The sequence below is a fragment of the Castor canadensis genome, chromosome 9 (genome assembly GCF_047511655.1).
Source record: "Castor canadensis chromosome 9, mCasCan1.hap1v2, whole genome shotgun sequence".
Lineage (NCBI taxonomy): Eukaryota > Metazoa > Chordata > Mammalia > Rodentia > Castoridae > Castor > Castor canadensis.
The window spans coordinates 14078584-14092369 of record NC_133394.1 but is presented as its reverse complement, the minus strand read 5'-3'; the positions used below and the strand labels follow the sequence as shown (position 1 = coordinate 14092369).

General features: G+C 37.9%; 1 protein-coding gene across 9 annotated transcripts in view; it reads right to left on the bottom strand.

The window, feature by feature from the left end:
* Positions 1–1917: 1917 nt before the first annotated feature.
* The window catches only part of Smad1 (SMAD family member 1), a 66120-nt gene continuing 54251 nt past the window's right edge, over positions 1918–13786 (bottom strand). For 8 of the 9 annotated variants that reach the window (XM_074041219.1, XM_074041217.1, XM_074041224.1 and 5 more), the window contains 3 exons: positions 10746–10967; positions 5719–5975; positions 1918–3276 (listed from right to left, as the gene is read on the bottom strand). In XM_074041219.1, coding sequence (XP_073897320.1) covers positions 3133–3276; positions 5719–5975; positions 10746–10967 — 623 coding nt within the window. In that variant the 3' untranslated portion in view covers positions 1918–3132. The remainder of the gene's footprint in view (positions 3277–5718; positions 5976–10745; positions 10968–13786) is intronic. The other variant, XM_074041223.1, reaches the window with a different exon arrangement.

Below are 13786 nucleotides of genomic sequence, written 5' to 3'. Positions count from 1 at the left end.
AACCCTTTTCCTTTGTCTTCTCAGCCAGATTTGATTGCATATTAAGGGATTCTAAGCGCTCTGTATGTGTTGAATAAATCTTTGTAATCATCCCACGAGACAGGGTTTATTGCTTCAAGCTTTACAGATGAGGGAGCAGATGCAGCAAAATTAAGAAATTTGCTGGAGGTCAAATTCTGTTAACTGATGGCATGAGGCAGTAGCTCTGGAGCTCTCCACTTCTACTGATTCTTAGTAAAAAAACCCGTTTGCTCTGAAACATTTCATGTTGCTTTTTGCTGTTTTATTTGTAACCCAAACAAATCTTTGCTTTTACTTTCTCAATCGTTTAATTGAAAATTTCCAAAAGATTTAACAGCTTCCTATGGCAGATGACGATGGTCTTCACAAGATTTTACCAAAATTACAAATTGTCTTTATGCACCATGCTGCAAACTCTGGGAGTCCTAAACTGGTAGGTTTCAGTCTTCTGGACAATCTTGTTGTTTCATTTGACAGAATTTGAAGCTGGCTTCCAGCACTGCTACACCCAACCAACAACTCAACTAACTACCCCAGTGGGCAATCACAGAAACTCAAAGCAAAAATCGGCTTTCCACTAGGTAAAAGGTGAGCAATCCTGCCTGAGCTCCTGATTTGTAGACAAATTCTATTATACTCCATCAAGGTCAATAAGATTTAGTACAGTTTTTGTTTACATCTTGCCAAGCCCTATCATCAATTCAGATCACCTGAATGATTTGGGTAACGGGAAAATACACACCATAGGAAAGATTCCAAAAAAATTTTGACCCCTGTACTTGCACAGCAGTTGCATTTCTAAGGTATTTTCATACATATTTTTATTGACATGATTCACAATTTAGTTTTGTGATGAGGACACAAATACACTCTCTGTTCTTAACAAGTAACCAACAGAGGTCCATCCTTGCCCAGCAAAGATGAGCATGAATTTGTGTTATAACACACATCTTCTGGCCTGGGCTTTCTCCACTGGTACCATGATGCTTTTGGAGACAACAGTATATTCTACATTTGCAGAAAGTTTTGCTTGGCCATAGTTTGGGTAATAAACGCATTTTCAGGGGAAAAAAAATTAAGGCATTCTTCTTTAAACTGGGCTAAAGTTGGTGTTAAATTTTAGAGCTTACACACACTTTGGGAAAGACACATGAAATGTGAAGGAGGAAGACATCTATGTGGCCAGGAAAGAAGGGTCCTCAAAATCTGTGCTCCTTATGGGCAGAGTGTTTCTTTCCTTTTTTTTCCCTTTGGGAGGGGGTGGGAGCTCCTAATCCCAAGAAAGATTGCAAAAAGTCATCATTTTCTCTTGTGGCAGTCCTAGTTCTCAGTCCTCTCCCATTCCATCTCCCACAGTCACCTTTGCATCCTCATCTGAAGTTCAGAAATTGGTTCTTTTGTTTGACTGAGTGGTACCCACCGATAATTGTGGCTGCTGTATTCTTCATATGAAAAACTTTAGCTTTTACTGTTTTTTTCCTTAATTTTTCAAGTTGTTCATGTCCTCCCTTTTTCTTCTAGTTTAAGTCACCGTGCTCTTTTCACCATTAGGCTTCACTGTCTCCATGAGTAATTTAGCTTGATAGGCAGCATCTGGGTTTGAACTCAGGCTCTTACACTTGCTAGGCAGGAGCTCTTACCACTTGAGCCAGTCCACCAGCCCTGTCTTGTGTTGGGTATTTTTGAGATAGGATCTTGTGATCTATTTGACTACCTGGCTTGGAACTGTGATCCTGATCTCTGCCTCCTGAGTAGCTAGGATTACGGGCATGAGCCACTGGCGCCCGGCTAGATTGTTATATTTGTCACAGAGTGTTTGAGAAAAAATTCCTGAAAGAGTAACAAATCTTAAAGTCTAATATGTAAAGAAAGGAAATGACAAATTTTTAATCAAAGTAAGCAATAATGACAGGTTTATTTAAAATTTCCAGTAGAGAAAACCCACTAGTTTTGGAATAAAAGTACTCAATGTACGAGAGCATAGGTGAATATAAAAGATTAACAGAAGAAAAATAAAACCAAACATAGTACAAAAAAATTAAAAAAGTCTGAAATGGATTTAAACAGGGATGTTCTTTAAATGCTCCAAATATTGAACAGAGTTATTAAGTTTGGCAAACAATTCACTTGAAAATTAAGCCTATTTATTTCTGTACTGTAAACTCCATAAAAACTGCTTATTAAATTGAAGCGCTCCTTTACACTTGGTATTGAAACATATAGGCAGTCAATTTGAGAACAGCAGGAATTATTCATTTGCTCTCACAGTTATATGAATTAACCAGCTGCAGAACTGCTTTTTGGAGAGGATGGGACAGAAGAATGCCAAGAAAAATAAGTACGATAAAATCTCTAAAAAACTGAAACACAGCAAAATTCAGACACCAGTTTGTTTAAGGCAACAAACTGAATTTTACAGTATATTCTACATTTGCAGTTGTCACTTCCCTTTCCCTCACCCCCTGAATACTTCTAGATTCACTAGTCTATTCAATTTTTAACTTCCAAATATTCTGTACATACATATTTAGCAAAGAGCATATGTCTACCATTATTCTGACAGCAGTATGGTCAGGATACAGTTTTAGAAAGATTACTATGTATCATAAAGATTAACCTTTACTCAAAAAAACAAACAAACAAAAACCATTACTAAACAAATAGTTTTAAAATATTATGAAAACCCATGAAAAAGAAGATTCGACATGGGCTCTAAACCTGATAAAAACACACCTCAGAAAGACTGACTGTTAATGCTAACCTTCTGTAAACGATGGCCTTAAAGTGCCGACACCAAAAGAATCTCTTAGGACTGCTCCTCTAATGGATGAGTTGTCCCTGGCTTGACCATCTTCTTTAGCTATACACAAAGTCCTGCTAAACGTCTGCATTTTAGGTGATTTTACAATACAATGTCACAATGTAAACTAAACAGGTTCTTGATATCAACAGCATGTTACCAAGGCTTTTTAAACTTCTGAATCCAACAGTTGGTCACAGAGGTCAAGTATGATCACGGCTCCGTTGTCAGCGCTCCTTGGGTCTGACTCATCTATCCTTCAAGTACATGCAAGGCTCAATAGTTTTCAAGAGGCAGAAGCCGGGGGCCCTTTAAGACACGGATGAAATAGGATTATGAGGTGAACCCATCTGGGTAAGAACCTTATCCAGCCACTGGAGGGGGCCGTGCAGGTGTATCTCAATCCAGCAGGGAGTACTAGTAACATCCTGGCGGTGGTATTCGGCTCCCCAACCCTAGGAGAAAAAAAAAAAACACAGGAGAGGTCATCTCACTTGTTGAACTCAGTGGTTCAACTTCCTAAGTAAAAAGAGTTCACATGATCAGAGATTCTGCTTAAAGCTCTGGACTTCTCCTATAAGACAAACGCACACATACACAAAGACACACAAAGTGGTGGGGAACTTTCAGGGGATAGCTATTGGCCACCAAAGTCCACCCATGGATTCGGGACTTAAAGTTTTGAAACACGTCGTGGAGTATTTTGATAAAGACACTTTTAAACTTCATACTCATCTCCCATTACATGTTACAGCTATTATTAAATTCCTGCCTATCATCAATGACAGTCTGCATCAGACAAGTTGACATTTTGTTTCTTTCTGAGTCAGCTACTGAAGGGCCTCCTATCAACACAGACCTCTTGAGCCTTCAGCCTTTAAGTGGAACTGGCAGGACTGTGTATGTATCCCCAGAGCTTGAGCCACTGCCTTGAAGAAACAGATTCCATCATTTATCTGGACAACAAAGTAGCTTGCCAGATGGTTTTGGAATTTCTGAATTAGGAAAATAAGGTTTTGAAGTCATCATAAAATTTTGCTACTATGGATCATAAACTTGCTGGCACAAGTGGACAACCAAACATGGAGTTCTGGTCAATTCTTGCTGCATGAGGAATATCAGAGGCTGTGCTCTAGAGGAGCCATAAGCATCTGAACCCAGGGACCGTAGGTCTCTTTTCACCTCTGAATTACTTCTCTGGAACAGTACTAAAATACTTGCTGCAACAATGAAATCTAATACATTTTGAACGCATACCTTTGCATCACAAATACCTTCTGTTAAAGGTTTTTATTTGTGTAAAAGTAAATAACTGAAATTGCACAGAAGTGAAATAGTTAAAATTGACTGAATAATCAATAGGAAATGAACTGAGAAGAAAGTTAACTGGAGCATTAGAGCCATAAATCCTCTCAAAGTGGTTCTTCTTAGAGAGACCACAGGAAACTGCAGCTCCTCCTCATCCACTCCCAGTTTACAGATGATGAGCATGAGGTCTAGAGCAGAGTGCCTGTGTCTAACCACACAGGTAAAAGGGCAGCTGGAACTGGAACCTGCATCTCTTGACTTTCAACAGCTCTTCTTTGCTCCAAACCCCAAACACCAGAAAAGAAGCAAGCAAGCAAACAAACAAAAACTCCAAAAAACCCCAGAATATACTCTGGCAAGTCACTGGCTTCATTTAAAAAAGTCATTGGAGCCAAAATGCTGAGTTGAAAATTAAACAGTGAAAGTTAATAATGACTAAGAAAAGTCTTTTGTAGCCTCATATGTACACAGCATATAGGTCAACCTTTTTAAGGGGTAAAAAAAAAAAAAATCTCCTTTCCTACCAGTTACCAGACTCATCTGCATAGACCTGTTCAATTATATTTCAAAAACAGCAGCAACAAAAGAATATAGTGAAAATTTACTAAGATGATTCAAAGAAGTAGGAAAAAACAGTTAATGTTATTCAGGAAAAGGTATCTTTGATCTAGAAGTTATTAACAAGAGTAAGTTCCAAAATTATCCTCAGTAATAAATACACTGCAAACAGGTTTAACAACAAGCGAGGTGAGCTTCTGAAGAGAGCACATGAAAGGTGACTGCCTTCCCAAGTATATAATTAGTTTTGTTTCTCAAAGTAACACGGGATGAAAAGTTATCTTTGAGAATTCAGAAACAAGTTAGTTAGTAGAGCAAGTCACTGACTCATGAAATCTAATCAGATATTTAATTTCTTAAATGTTTCAATGTCGTCTTTATTAAAAACTTATTTCTCAGAGGTAGAAGAGGAGACAGCTAAGAGCAACTGTTATGAGCATGTCTTTAACCTCCTCGATCTTCACCCCTTACAGTACACTGTAAGAACTAAGGCATCTATTTACTGTCAGGCCAGGGCCTAACTTCTGAATTATAAGAAAAAACATGAAATTTACTAGATACACTAAAAAGCAAACACACACACACACACAATTGTGATCAATCAAAAATAACTTCCAGTGTGATAGAATTCTATTTTTACAAAAAGATCAGCTGCTTATTGTTGACCCCAAAGCAACAAACATTAACATCACAAAAGTACTAGGAACAAAGAACAAGAAGGAAAGGCAACGATGTATATAAATGGAATGTTATATACACAACGTTTCCTAGTAGTCTACAGCAGCTGAGACAGTGGCTCCTAAAGAAGGAGAAGGTTAATAAAGGCTTCTGCTACTGACATGCTACTGACATTTAACACAAGTGCTCCTGTGCTCCAATGATGTTCTCTTAGTAAATGCTAAGTCTTAAAAATCCACAGATGATAAGTATGCTAATATGGACATATATCAAGAGAATACAGACTTACATATTGAGAGAAAGCATAGCAAAATGTGTCAAAACCTGATCTAGAGGACTCAGAGCCCACTCACCTTTACAAAACTCATGCGTATAGTACACATTTTTGTGAGCTCATAGACCGTCTCGAAACCATGGTTCACAGACTGTGCCAATAACTGAGCAAATTCTTGGTTGTTAAAAATTTTCAAACTACATCCACTAGGAATCTTGCAAACAGTAGTGGGATGAAATCCGTGATGATAGTTGCAGTTCCGACTTTGCACAAAGATGCTACTGTCACTGAGGCATTCGGCATATACCTCCCCTCCAACGTAATAAAGATGAACTCCTGTAGGAAGATAACCCATATCATTTAGTCATTACAGCTGAAGGGCAACTGCATCTTCAACATATAAACAGACAGTCACATGGTCTAAACTTAGGCTGATTCCAGACATCCTCCCAGTCCTGCACAACTGATCAAATCTCAGTTAACACAACATCCACTGTTCACTTATCAACAAACACATTCAGGGAGGTTTCTAGGAAATAATAGAACAAGTTTCTTCACAACAGTAACAGAGTACAACAATTTCATCTTGGTAAGCATTTAACACCTTATATGGCCATAGTTGAAAGTATACTCTTATTAAAAATAGAGTACAGTAAAACCTGGACTTAATTGTGGGATCCCTACATGTACCCATCATCTAAGATCTCTTGCCTTTATTCTGGAGCTAAATCATTTGGAAAATTTTAGAGAGAAGAGAGAATCAAGAAAGGTAGAGAAACTAGAAAAACAGAGCTGTAAGAAGTATTTCTGAGAGCTGTAAGATATAAGGTCTAGTTTAAAAAAATAAAAATTAAGCTAGGAAAAACGTCATACTGTGTGAACAACAACAAAAAGAGTTCACCAAAATACTACCTGCTGCGAACTTCTTCTTGGAGACCCTCACCAGCCTTTAGAAGAGGGAGGGGACAAGACCTCTGACACATTAATGCAATTGGTAAGGGGCACCCGGCAAGCAGTCACAAGCCACCTGCTTTTCAAACCCACCTGGCAAGTAACTCTGGCATGGCTCAGTCGATGCTCCGACTGTCTCATAGGGACTATCTTGTGGTGTTTTTATGCACACACTTCTGTAACAGCTACAAGCCAGAAATAGACCACCCCCCCCCCCGCCCTATTGTAGAGAAAACCACTTATGAGAAAGACTTTTTTCCCCTAATTATAAGAATGATGAGTTTTCATTTAGAAAATGAATTTAGGAAATAAATCAAAATATCAAGATATAGAAAATATTATCATGCCTTTAGTGATGTACAGGAAATAAATGTTAATAGTTTGAACACTATATTCAGTTTTATTAAAATTTCTTTGGAAACTTGAAAAATTTCTGTATGACTGGCTAAATAAAATTTATTAAACAGTTCTCCCACTGGTAGACACTGTGCTGGTGCTAATTTCTCCTGTTGTAAGAATGTCATCATAGAATGCCTCTGGACAGTTTTTAATAATATCCTTAGGAGAGATTCCTGGAAGTTAGATCATTGGATCGAAGGCTTCTGATTCACTTTGTCAAACCACTTTCCAGAATGCTCGGATCAATTTACACCCTTATCAGCAGGGCATGAGGGCCTTTCCCATTTGACCTATGCCAATATTGAATCAGAGCTTAAACAAAAGCAAAATTTCCCCAGTTCACAGCTGACAAATATTACTTTCAGCTTGCATGTGAGACTGGATGATAGCTTATTAGCCCCCCATTCTCCTCTTGTGAATTCACTATTCCTATTTCTTAACCTACTTATCCCACTAGGCTTCTAGTATTTTACTCATTTTTTATGAGCTGTGACTACAGGCTAAACATAAGTAAGTTTTGTTGTATTTCCTGGTTACTCTTTGAATTTTATTATATACCTAACCTAGAGAACTTTGAATTCCTTTAGTCAAACATCTTGTGATCTTTTTTGTTGCTTTTTTATGCTTTGAAAATTTCTACCTCAAGTCAAATATATTTTTGTCTAGCCTTTTTGTTTACTTGTTGAAAAATATTAATTTATTCACATATCTGGTATGGGCTTATGGTTTCCCCTGTCACCCTCCCAAAACCTAGCTTTCTTATTGCATTAGAAGACCCTACTGATTTGTTATACCTCACTTACCATTAAATTTTTTACGTAGTACAGTTATTCTCCTGTTTTGTCTACACAGTGATTTGCTTGTAGTGTCACAATGTTTTTATTAACCCTAGTGTCAAAATTTATTTCTTTACTCTTCCATTTAAAAAGTTAGTGTTCTCATTTGTTTGTACTTCCAGATAATATTCAGAATACGTTATCCAACTTTCACAAAACATTATACTGTAGTTTAATTTGTTTTAAAGTACAAATTAAGTCAAAAGGGTTAATATCCATTTAAAATGCTTTCATGATAAGAAGTTACCCCTTTAAGGAATAAAGACTGCCTATTTTTATTCAAATTTTCTTTCTTAGTAAAATTTGATTTTCTTTCTATAATTCTCACATCTTGCAGTTTTCATTGTTTCCAAGAAATTTATGTTTTCTGTTGTTATTGGGAATGGGATTTCACCCTCTATATTTTCTAAGTAGTTATTGCCAGATTAGGAAGAATGATGGAATTAAAAAAAAAAACAAAACTGGAGACTTCTGGATAAACAAAACCTCTTGAGTAAGACCCATGTTCACCGTTATATTGGGATGATAAAGAAGAGGCACATACTTACTTCTGGTACAAGTGTAAATTAATAATATTTTTCTTGAAAAAAAAAGTTTTGGGGAAAGTAATTTGGCAAAATAAATCAAGAGATTTTGGCTTATCAACAATTGTTTCATCTGCAAATAATGACAACCATGGCTTCCTTCCATTGTTTGTAATCTGCACTGGACTCCGCTACTTAGTCATCTGGAACAATTTTAAGTAATAGCATTTCCAGAATTCTTATTGCCCTCCTAATTTTTAAAGAGGAAATTGTACTAATGGCTTTTTATTACTTTGGGGGGGATAGTCACCTTCACAATTTTATGAAAAATATGTTATTCCATCCCAAATGCAAAACTGTGTTTACATATAATTTCATGGGTTTAGAGACCAGAAGACCATAAACACACATCTTTGTGTACTATGAACCTAAGTTCATTTCATGACTGTGTCATTTTTTTCCTTTAATCGTATTAAGGAAATATCTATCAACTCCTTTTTAAGAGGAGCATTAAATGTTAAAACTTTATCTCAAATGCCTTTTAAAAGCCTAATAAAAGAACCTCTTTAGTCTGGTCCACTGCTGTAAACTTTAAACTAGGCCATTTAAAAAAAAACAAAAACCTTTACTCGGGAAAAAAAGTTCAAACTTATTGAACAGTTTGAAACAGAACAAAAAACAAAGAAAAAGAACAAACAATACCTATATAAACCATCAGCCAGATTCTTCTGCTGTGACAACTGACTCCATTTGTTTTATCATCTGCGCCTCCCTCCCGCCCCTACACACACACACACACACACACACACTGTATGATACAGGATTTTAGATAAGAGACAGATGACAATAGACAAGTATCTTTATACATACATAATTTCTTTCTCAACTACTTCATCATAGCCCTTGCCCCAGATACTGAAAGTCTGCAAGTGTGTATTTCCAACGAAATATGCAAGGCGGCTTCGTACACAGCCACAATACAGTTAGCAATGCCAGCAAATTTTACATTGCTAAAACACTTTTATCTCATCTACCACTCACATTCCACTTTGGCCTGCTATCCCCAAAAATGTCTTACATCGTATTTTCCCTGTCCGCTACAGGACATGTCTAGGTCACGTATTGTAGCTAGCTGTCATATTCTTTAACTTCTTTGGATCTGGAATCTTTCTACACCTTTTTTTGTCTTGTGACCGATATTTTGGAAGAACACCGTCACCTCACCGTCACTTCTCATTCTCTCCTCATCTTCGGTTTGTTTGATGTTTCGTCAGGACTGGGCTCAGACTTGCACTCTCTTTGTGTAGGTGAGATTATGGCCTTCTCCATCTGGAAGGCTACATCCTCCTGTCTCTCACTGACGATGACAATTCTGACGCCCCAGTGACAATCACTCACTTATAAATTATACCGTTCCTCCAGTTTGTGAGTACTGCTTCTTATTCTTCCTTCCAGTAATAGTTTGTAGGGGAACACTGTAAGACCATGCAAATACCCTGATTCTCATAAAAATTTCTTCTCATACTAGGCACTCGTCAGTGACTCTTGCTTGATTCTTACCACAACAGTGGCAAAATGATTTTCCATTCTAACACTCTTGCTCTACGTCTACCAATCAGCCTTCCTGATTCATTTCAATCTGTTTATTATTGGTATGGACGTATAAATGAGTTTTTTTTTTTTTTTGAGCTCATGATCCATTGCCTCAGTCACCTGAATGCTGGGATCCCAGGCACGCGTCACCAGACCCAGCAGTATTGTATTACAACGGTTTAAAATTCATTCCTGCAGTTAAGTACAGGTGCCTCTTAGTACCTGTGGGCTCTGAGTCCAGAGTCAGCCACGCACAGATCAACACTATTTTTTTAAAAAGCTGCGTCAGTACTGAACATGTACAGACTTTTTTCCTTGTCAGTGTTCCCTAAACAATGCAGTACAACAACTGTTTACAACAGCATTTGCAATGTATTAGTTACGAGTCATCTAGAAAGGATTTAAAGAACGCTCAAGAACATGCATAGGTTATGTGAAATAGTCCACACTTTTACACAAAGGACCTGAGCATCGATGGATTTTAGTCTCCTCAGGGTTGTGGAACAAAATCCCCCATGTACACCATGGTGAGGCAGGAAGATAGTGAGTTCAAAGCCAGCCTGGGATACATGGTGAGACCCTGTCTCAAAAAGGCCAATGGCTCAGTGGAAATGCGCTTGCCTAGCACCTCACAAAAATAAAATTAAATAAATTAATTAATTTGTAAACTATTTCAAACTCTAGTACCTGACCATTACCTGGTGTTTGCTACATTTGTTTGCCACAGGAATGGACTGAGTCACCTCTGGGGGACAAGGAACACATCAGATAAACATTTGAGAGGGGTTAAAGAGAAGTCATACCTTTTCCAATATGTCGCCTGGTGTTTTCGATAGTGGAATTCCGGTTAACGTTGGAAAGCAGCCCAAGGCAGAAACGGTTCTTATTGTTGGAAGGGTCAGTGAAACCATCCACCAACACGCTTGTGGAGGAGGCATGGAATGCCTCACCCACGCGATTGTTGAGCTCATAGTAGACAATAGAGCACCAGTGTTTTGGTTCCTCATAAGCGACTGCCTGAACATCTGCAAGGAAGAAAAGGAATATTCTGTCAGCCAAGGCTTGCTGTGCCTCCAGCTCTCAAAAACTGAAACTGCACTGTAAGATTGTCTCAGTATCATGGAATGAAGACATGGAAAGGCAACTGTGACGATAAGCTATAAAGCTTTTCCATGACGTCTAAAGCCAGTACTTCTTAGCATGCAAGACATTCTTCTTTAATTGGGAAGCAATTTTCTCCAGTTACTATCGGAAAACCAAAACACTAGTTACCTAAGCCTAGGGAACAGCATTTGGCAAATACTAACAATATGCTCCTCGCTCCTTAATATGCAGAAATGCCAATCACTCCTGCCACAGACCCTGGCTCACCTTCTAAAGAAGTGCGACAAGTGACAAGTGAAAAGCCAAGTTCCCAGGAAGAGGACAGCAAAGACTGGGAGATGCCAAGGGGGCTGTCATAAAAAGGAATTGCTTTTGGCAAAGCCTTGTTATACCTCTGCTTTTTCTAAGCAATGAAAAGCAACTTTAATTATTGATAAGAAGTTATTTTGCTTCATATTAAGTTGCCAGTAATGATCACAGCTCCAATTTTGCTCTGGTTCTCAAACTCAGGAAGAAATGGCAAGCCAGCTGGCCATTCTCACAGAATGAATCATATCTCTCTCATCCAGATTTCATGCTAACTTCCTTATATTTGCTTTAAGTCATGCAGAGCAGGTGTGTTTTGTCTCTCCATTCCCAGAATGGGCCAACAATGGAAATTACCCAACTTTACCGACAGGATGCAGCTTGTTAAGTCAAATCTCTGAAGGCTAACAAATCGCCAAAGAGAATATGCTTCTAAGCACTTGCAACTCAAAGGTTTTAAGATAAGTTCCTTCTGTAGTAAAACTTCTTGTACCACGCTTTAGAGATTCCAGGAATACAAACCACAACATTTCCAACACAGTAGTGTACAGTGATCGGAGGTTTATGAAGTCTTGGGTGTACGATCATAAAAATTTTGAAAGAAAAATCCACATTGGAGGTTCTGTTAAGGGAGAAGTACCTCTGTGTTCTTAACATTAACCTTGGCAGATAATAAAATTAACTTTACTTTAGAATTTGGTGAAGAAAACAAGGAAAATATGATGATTTAAAACTCTACAGGTTAGCTGCTTTACATATTTAAGTAGGTCAGCTTTTTGAAAACACAGTTTTCCCTGTTTGCTAAGCAACTATTGGTCTGCCAATTTTGCCACACTTCAAAGAGCAAACTTTTTGGTAATTTACAAGTGCCAAATCTCAGGGATAGCTTTTCATCAGCTATCAGGATTGTTCAAAATACCACTCATCTATGTCAGAAGCTGAGAAATTGTTTCTACAAAAGGCCAGAAGGATTTTGTGGGCTATATGGTCCTTATCACAACTATTCCACTCTGCCCTTGCAGCACAAAAGCAGTCACAGATAATATGTAATGAATGAACACAGCTGTGCTCCAATAAAGCTTTATTTAAAAACAAAACAAAACAGAACAGCAGCAGGTTGAATTGGCTGTGACTATAGTTTGCTGACTCCTCTGCAAAGGCAACAATAAGACAAAGGCCAGTGTTCTTTCTTTACAAAAACATTAACAGGTTGCAAACTTACTAGAATATAGGAAGAAAATTCTAAAGCTATAAAAAAGGGAAAAATCTTAAAACAATGGCTATTTCCCCAAATAGGCATTTTAAACTTAACAACACTGTTACAGGGTCCACATGCTCCAAACATGGTGTGGCACCAGAGCTGTTCTTTCCTGCTAGCCTGTTCTCCAAACACAAATTCCCCAAACAGGGGAGGTAAAATTATCTTCCCAATCAGATCCTATATGTTTGGGAGCCATAAAATACAGAGCCTAGTAAAAATAGAATTTTAAAATGTTAAAAATTTCACTGATTAAAAAGCTGTACATTCCAGTTTATTACAATGCACATTTATGAAAGGGTCTTTGAGTTCATCAATATTTTTACATAAAAATTTTACAGCAGTTTTAGGTTCAGGGGAAAATTGAGTATAAGTTAGAGACTTCCCACATGCCCCTCTCCCCTATACATGCACAGCTCCCCACATCAGAGTGGTATGTTTGGCACATCAGTATCACCCAAAGTCCATAGTTGGTATTAGGGTTCATTCTTGGCAGTGTATATTCTATGGGTCTGGATGAGTGTGTGATGACATGTAGCTATCATTATAGTATCATTCAGACATCATCAAATTTCAAGTACTTAAAAAATGTAAGTATCACTGAGTTCATAAAGTTTGAGGCATCCCCTATATTAATTAAAGTGCTAAACATGAAATAAGACCTATCAAGCACTCCAATTGCAGTCTAATTTCAATTTGCATAAACCTTACAGCAACTGAACAGCTCACACTGCATGGTGAGCACAGGTGCAGCACCTTGCTCCAGGAGCTTCTCCACCAGGGTGACCATGGCGATTCTATCACCTGAGCTCTGTGCCCCCTTCACTCTCCTCAACTGGATACTGCCAGCCTGGAAGAAGGATGGTATCCTCCACTCAGTCACTGGCAAGGATAAAACAGAGCTGGAAATAAAGACCTATTCTTCACTAGAGAGGGAAAGAAATGCTCAGTTCTGCTGGTAAGTTCTTAAGGGTAAAAAAGGAAAAAACTGCCTTCCTTTGGTAACAAAGTTAGAAACAAACACAGCAAGAAAGAACACATGCTATTAGTTTGTTTCAGTGGCAGGGATACATAGATGAGGGCTAGAAAATAGTGGGGTTTATGAGTATCTATTCTAACCATAAAAGAAACCTCCTGGAAAACCCAGTTTTATGAACTTCTAGTTCTGAAAATCAC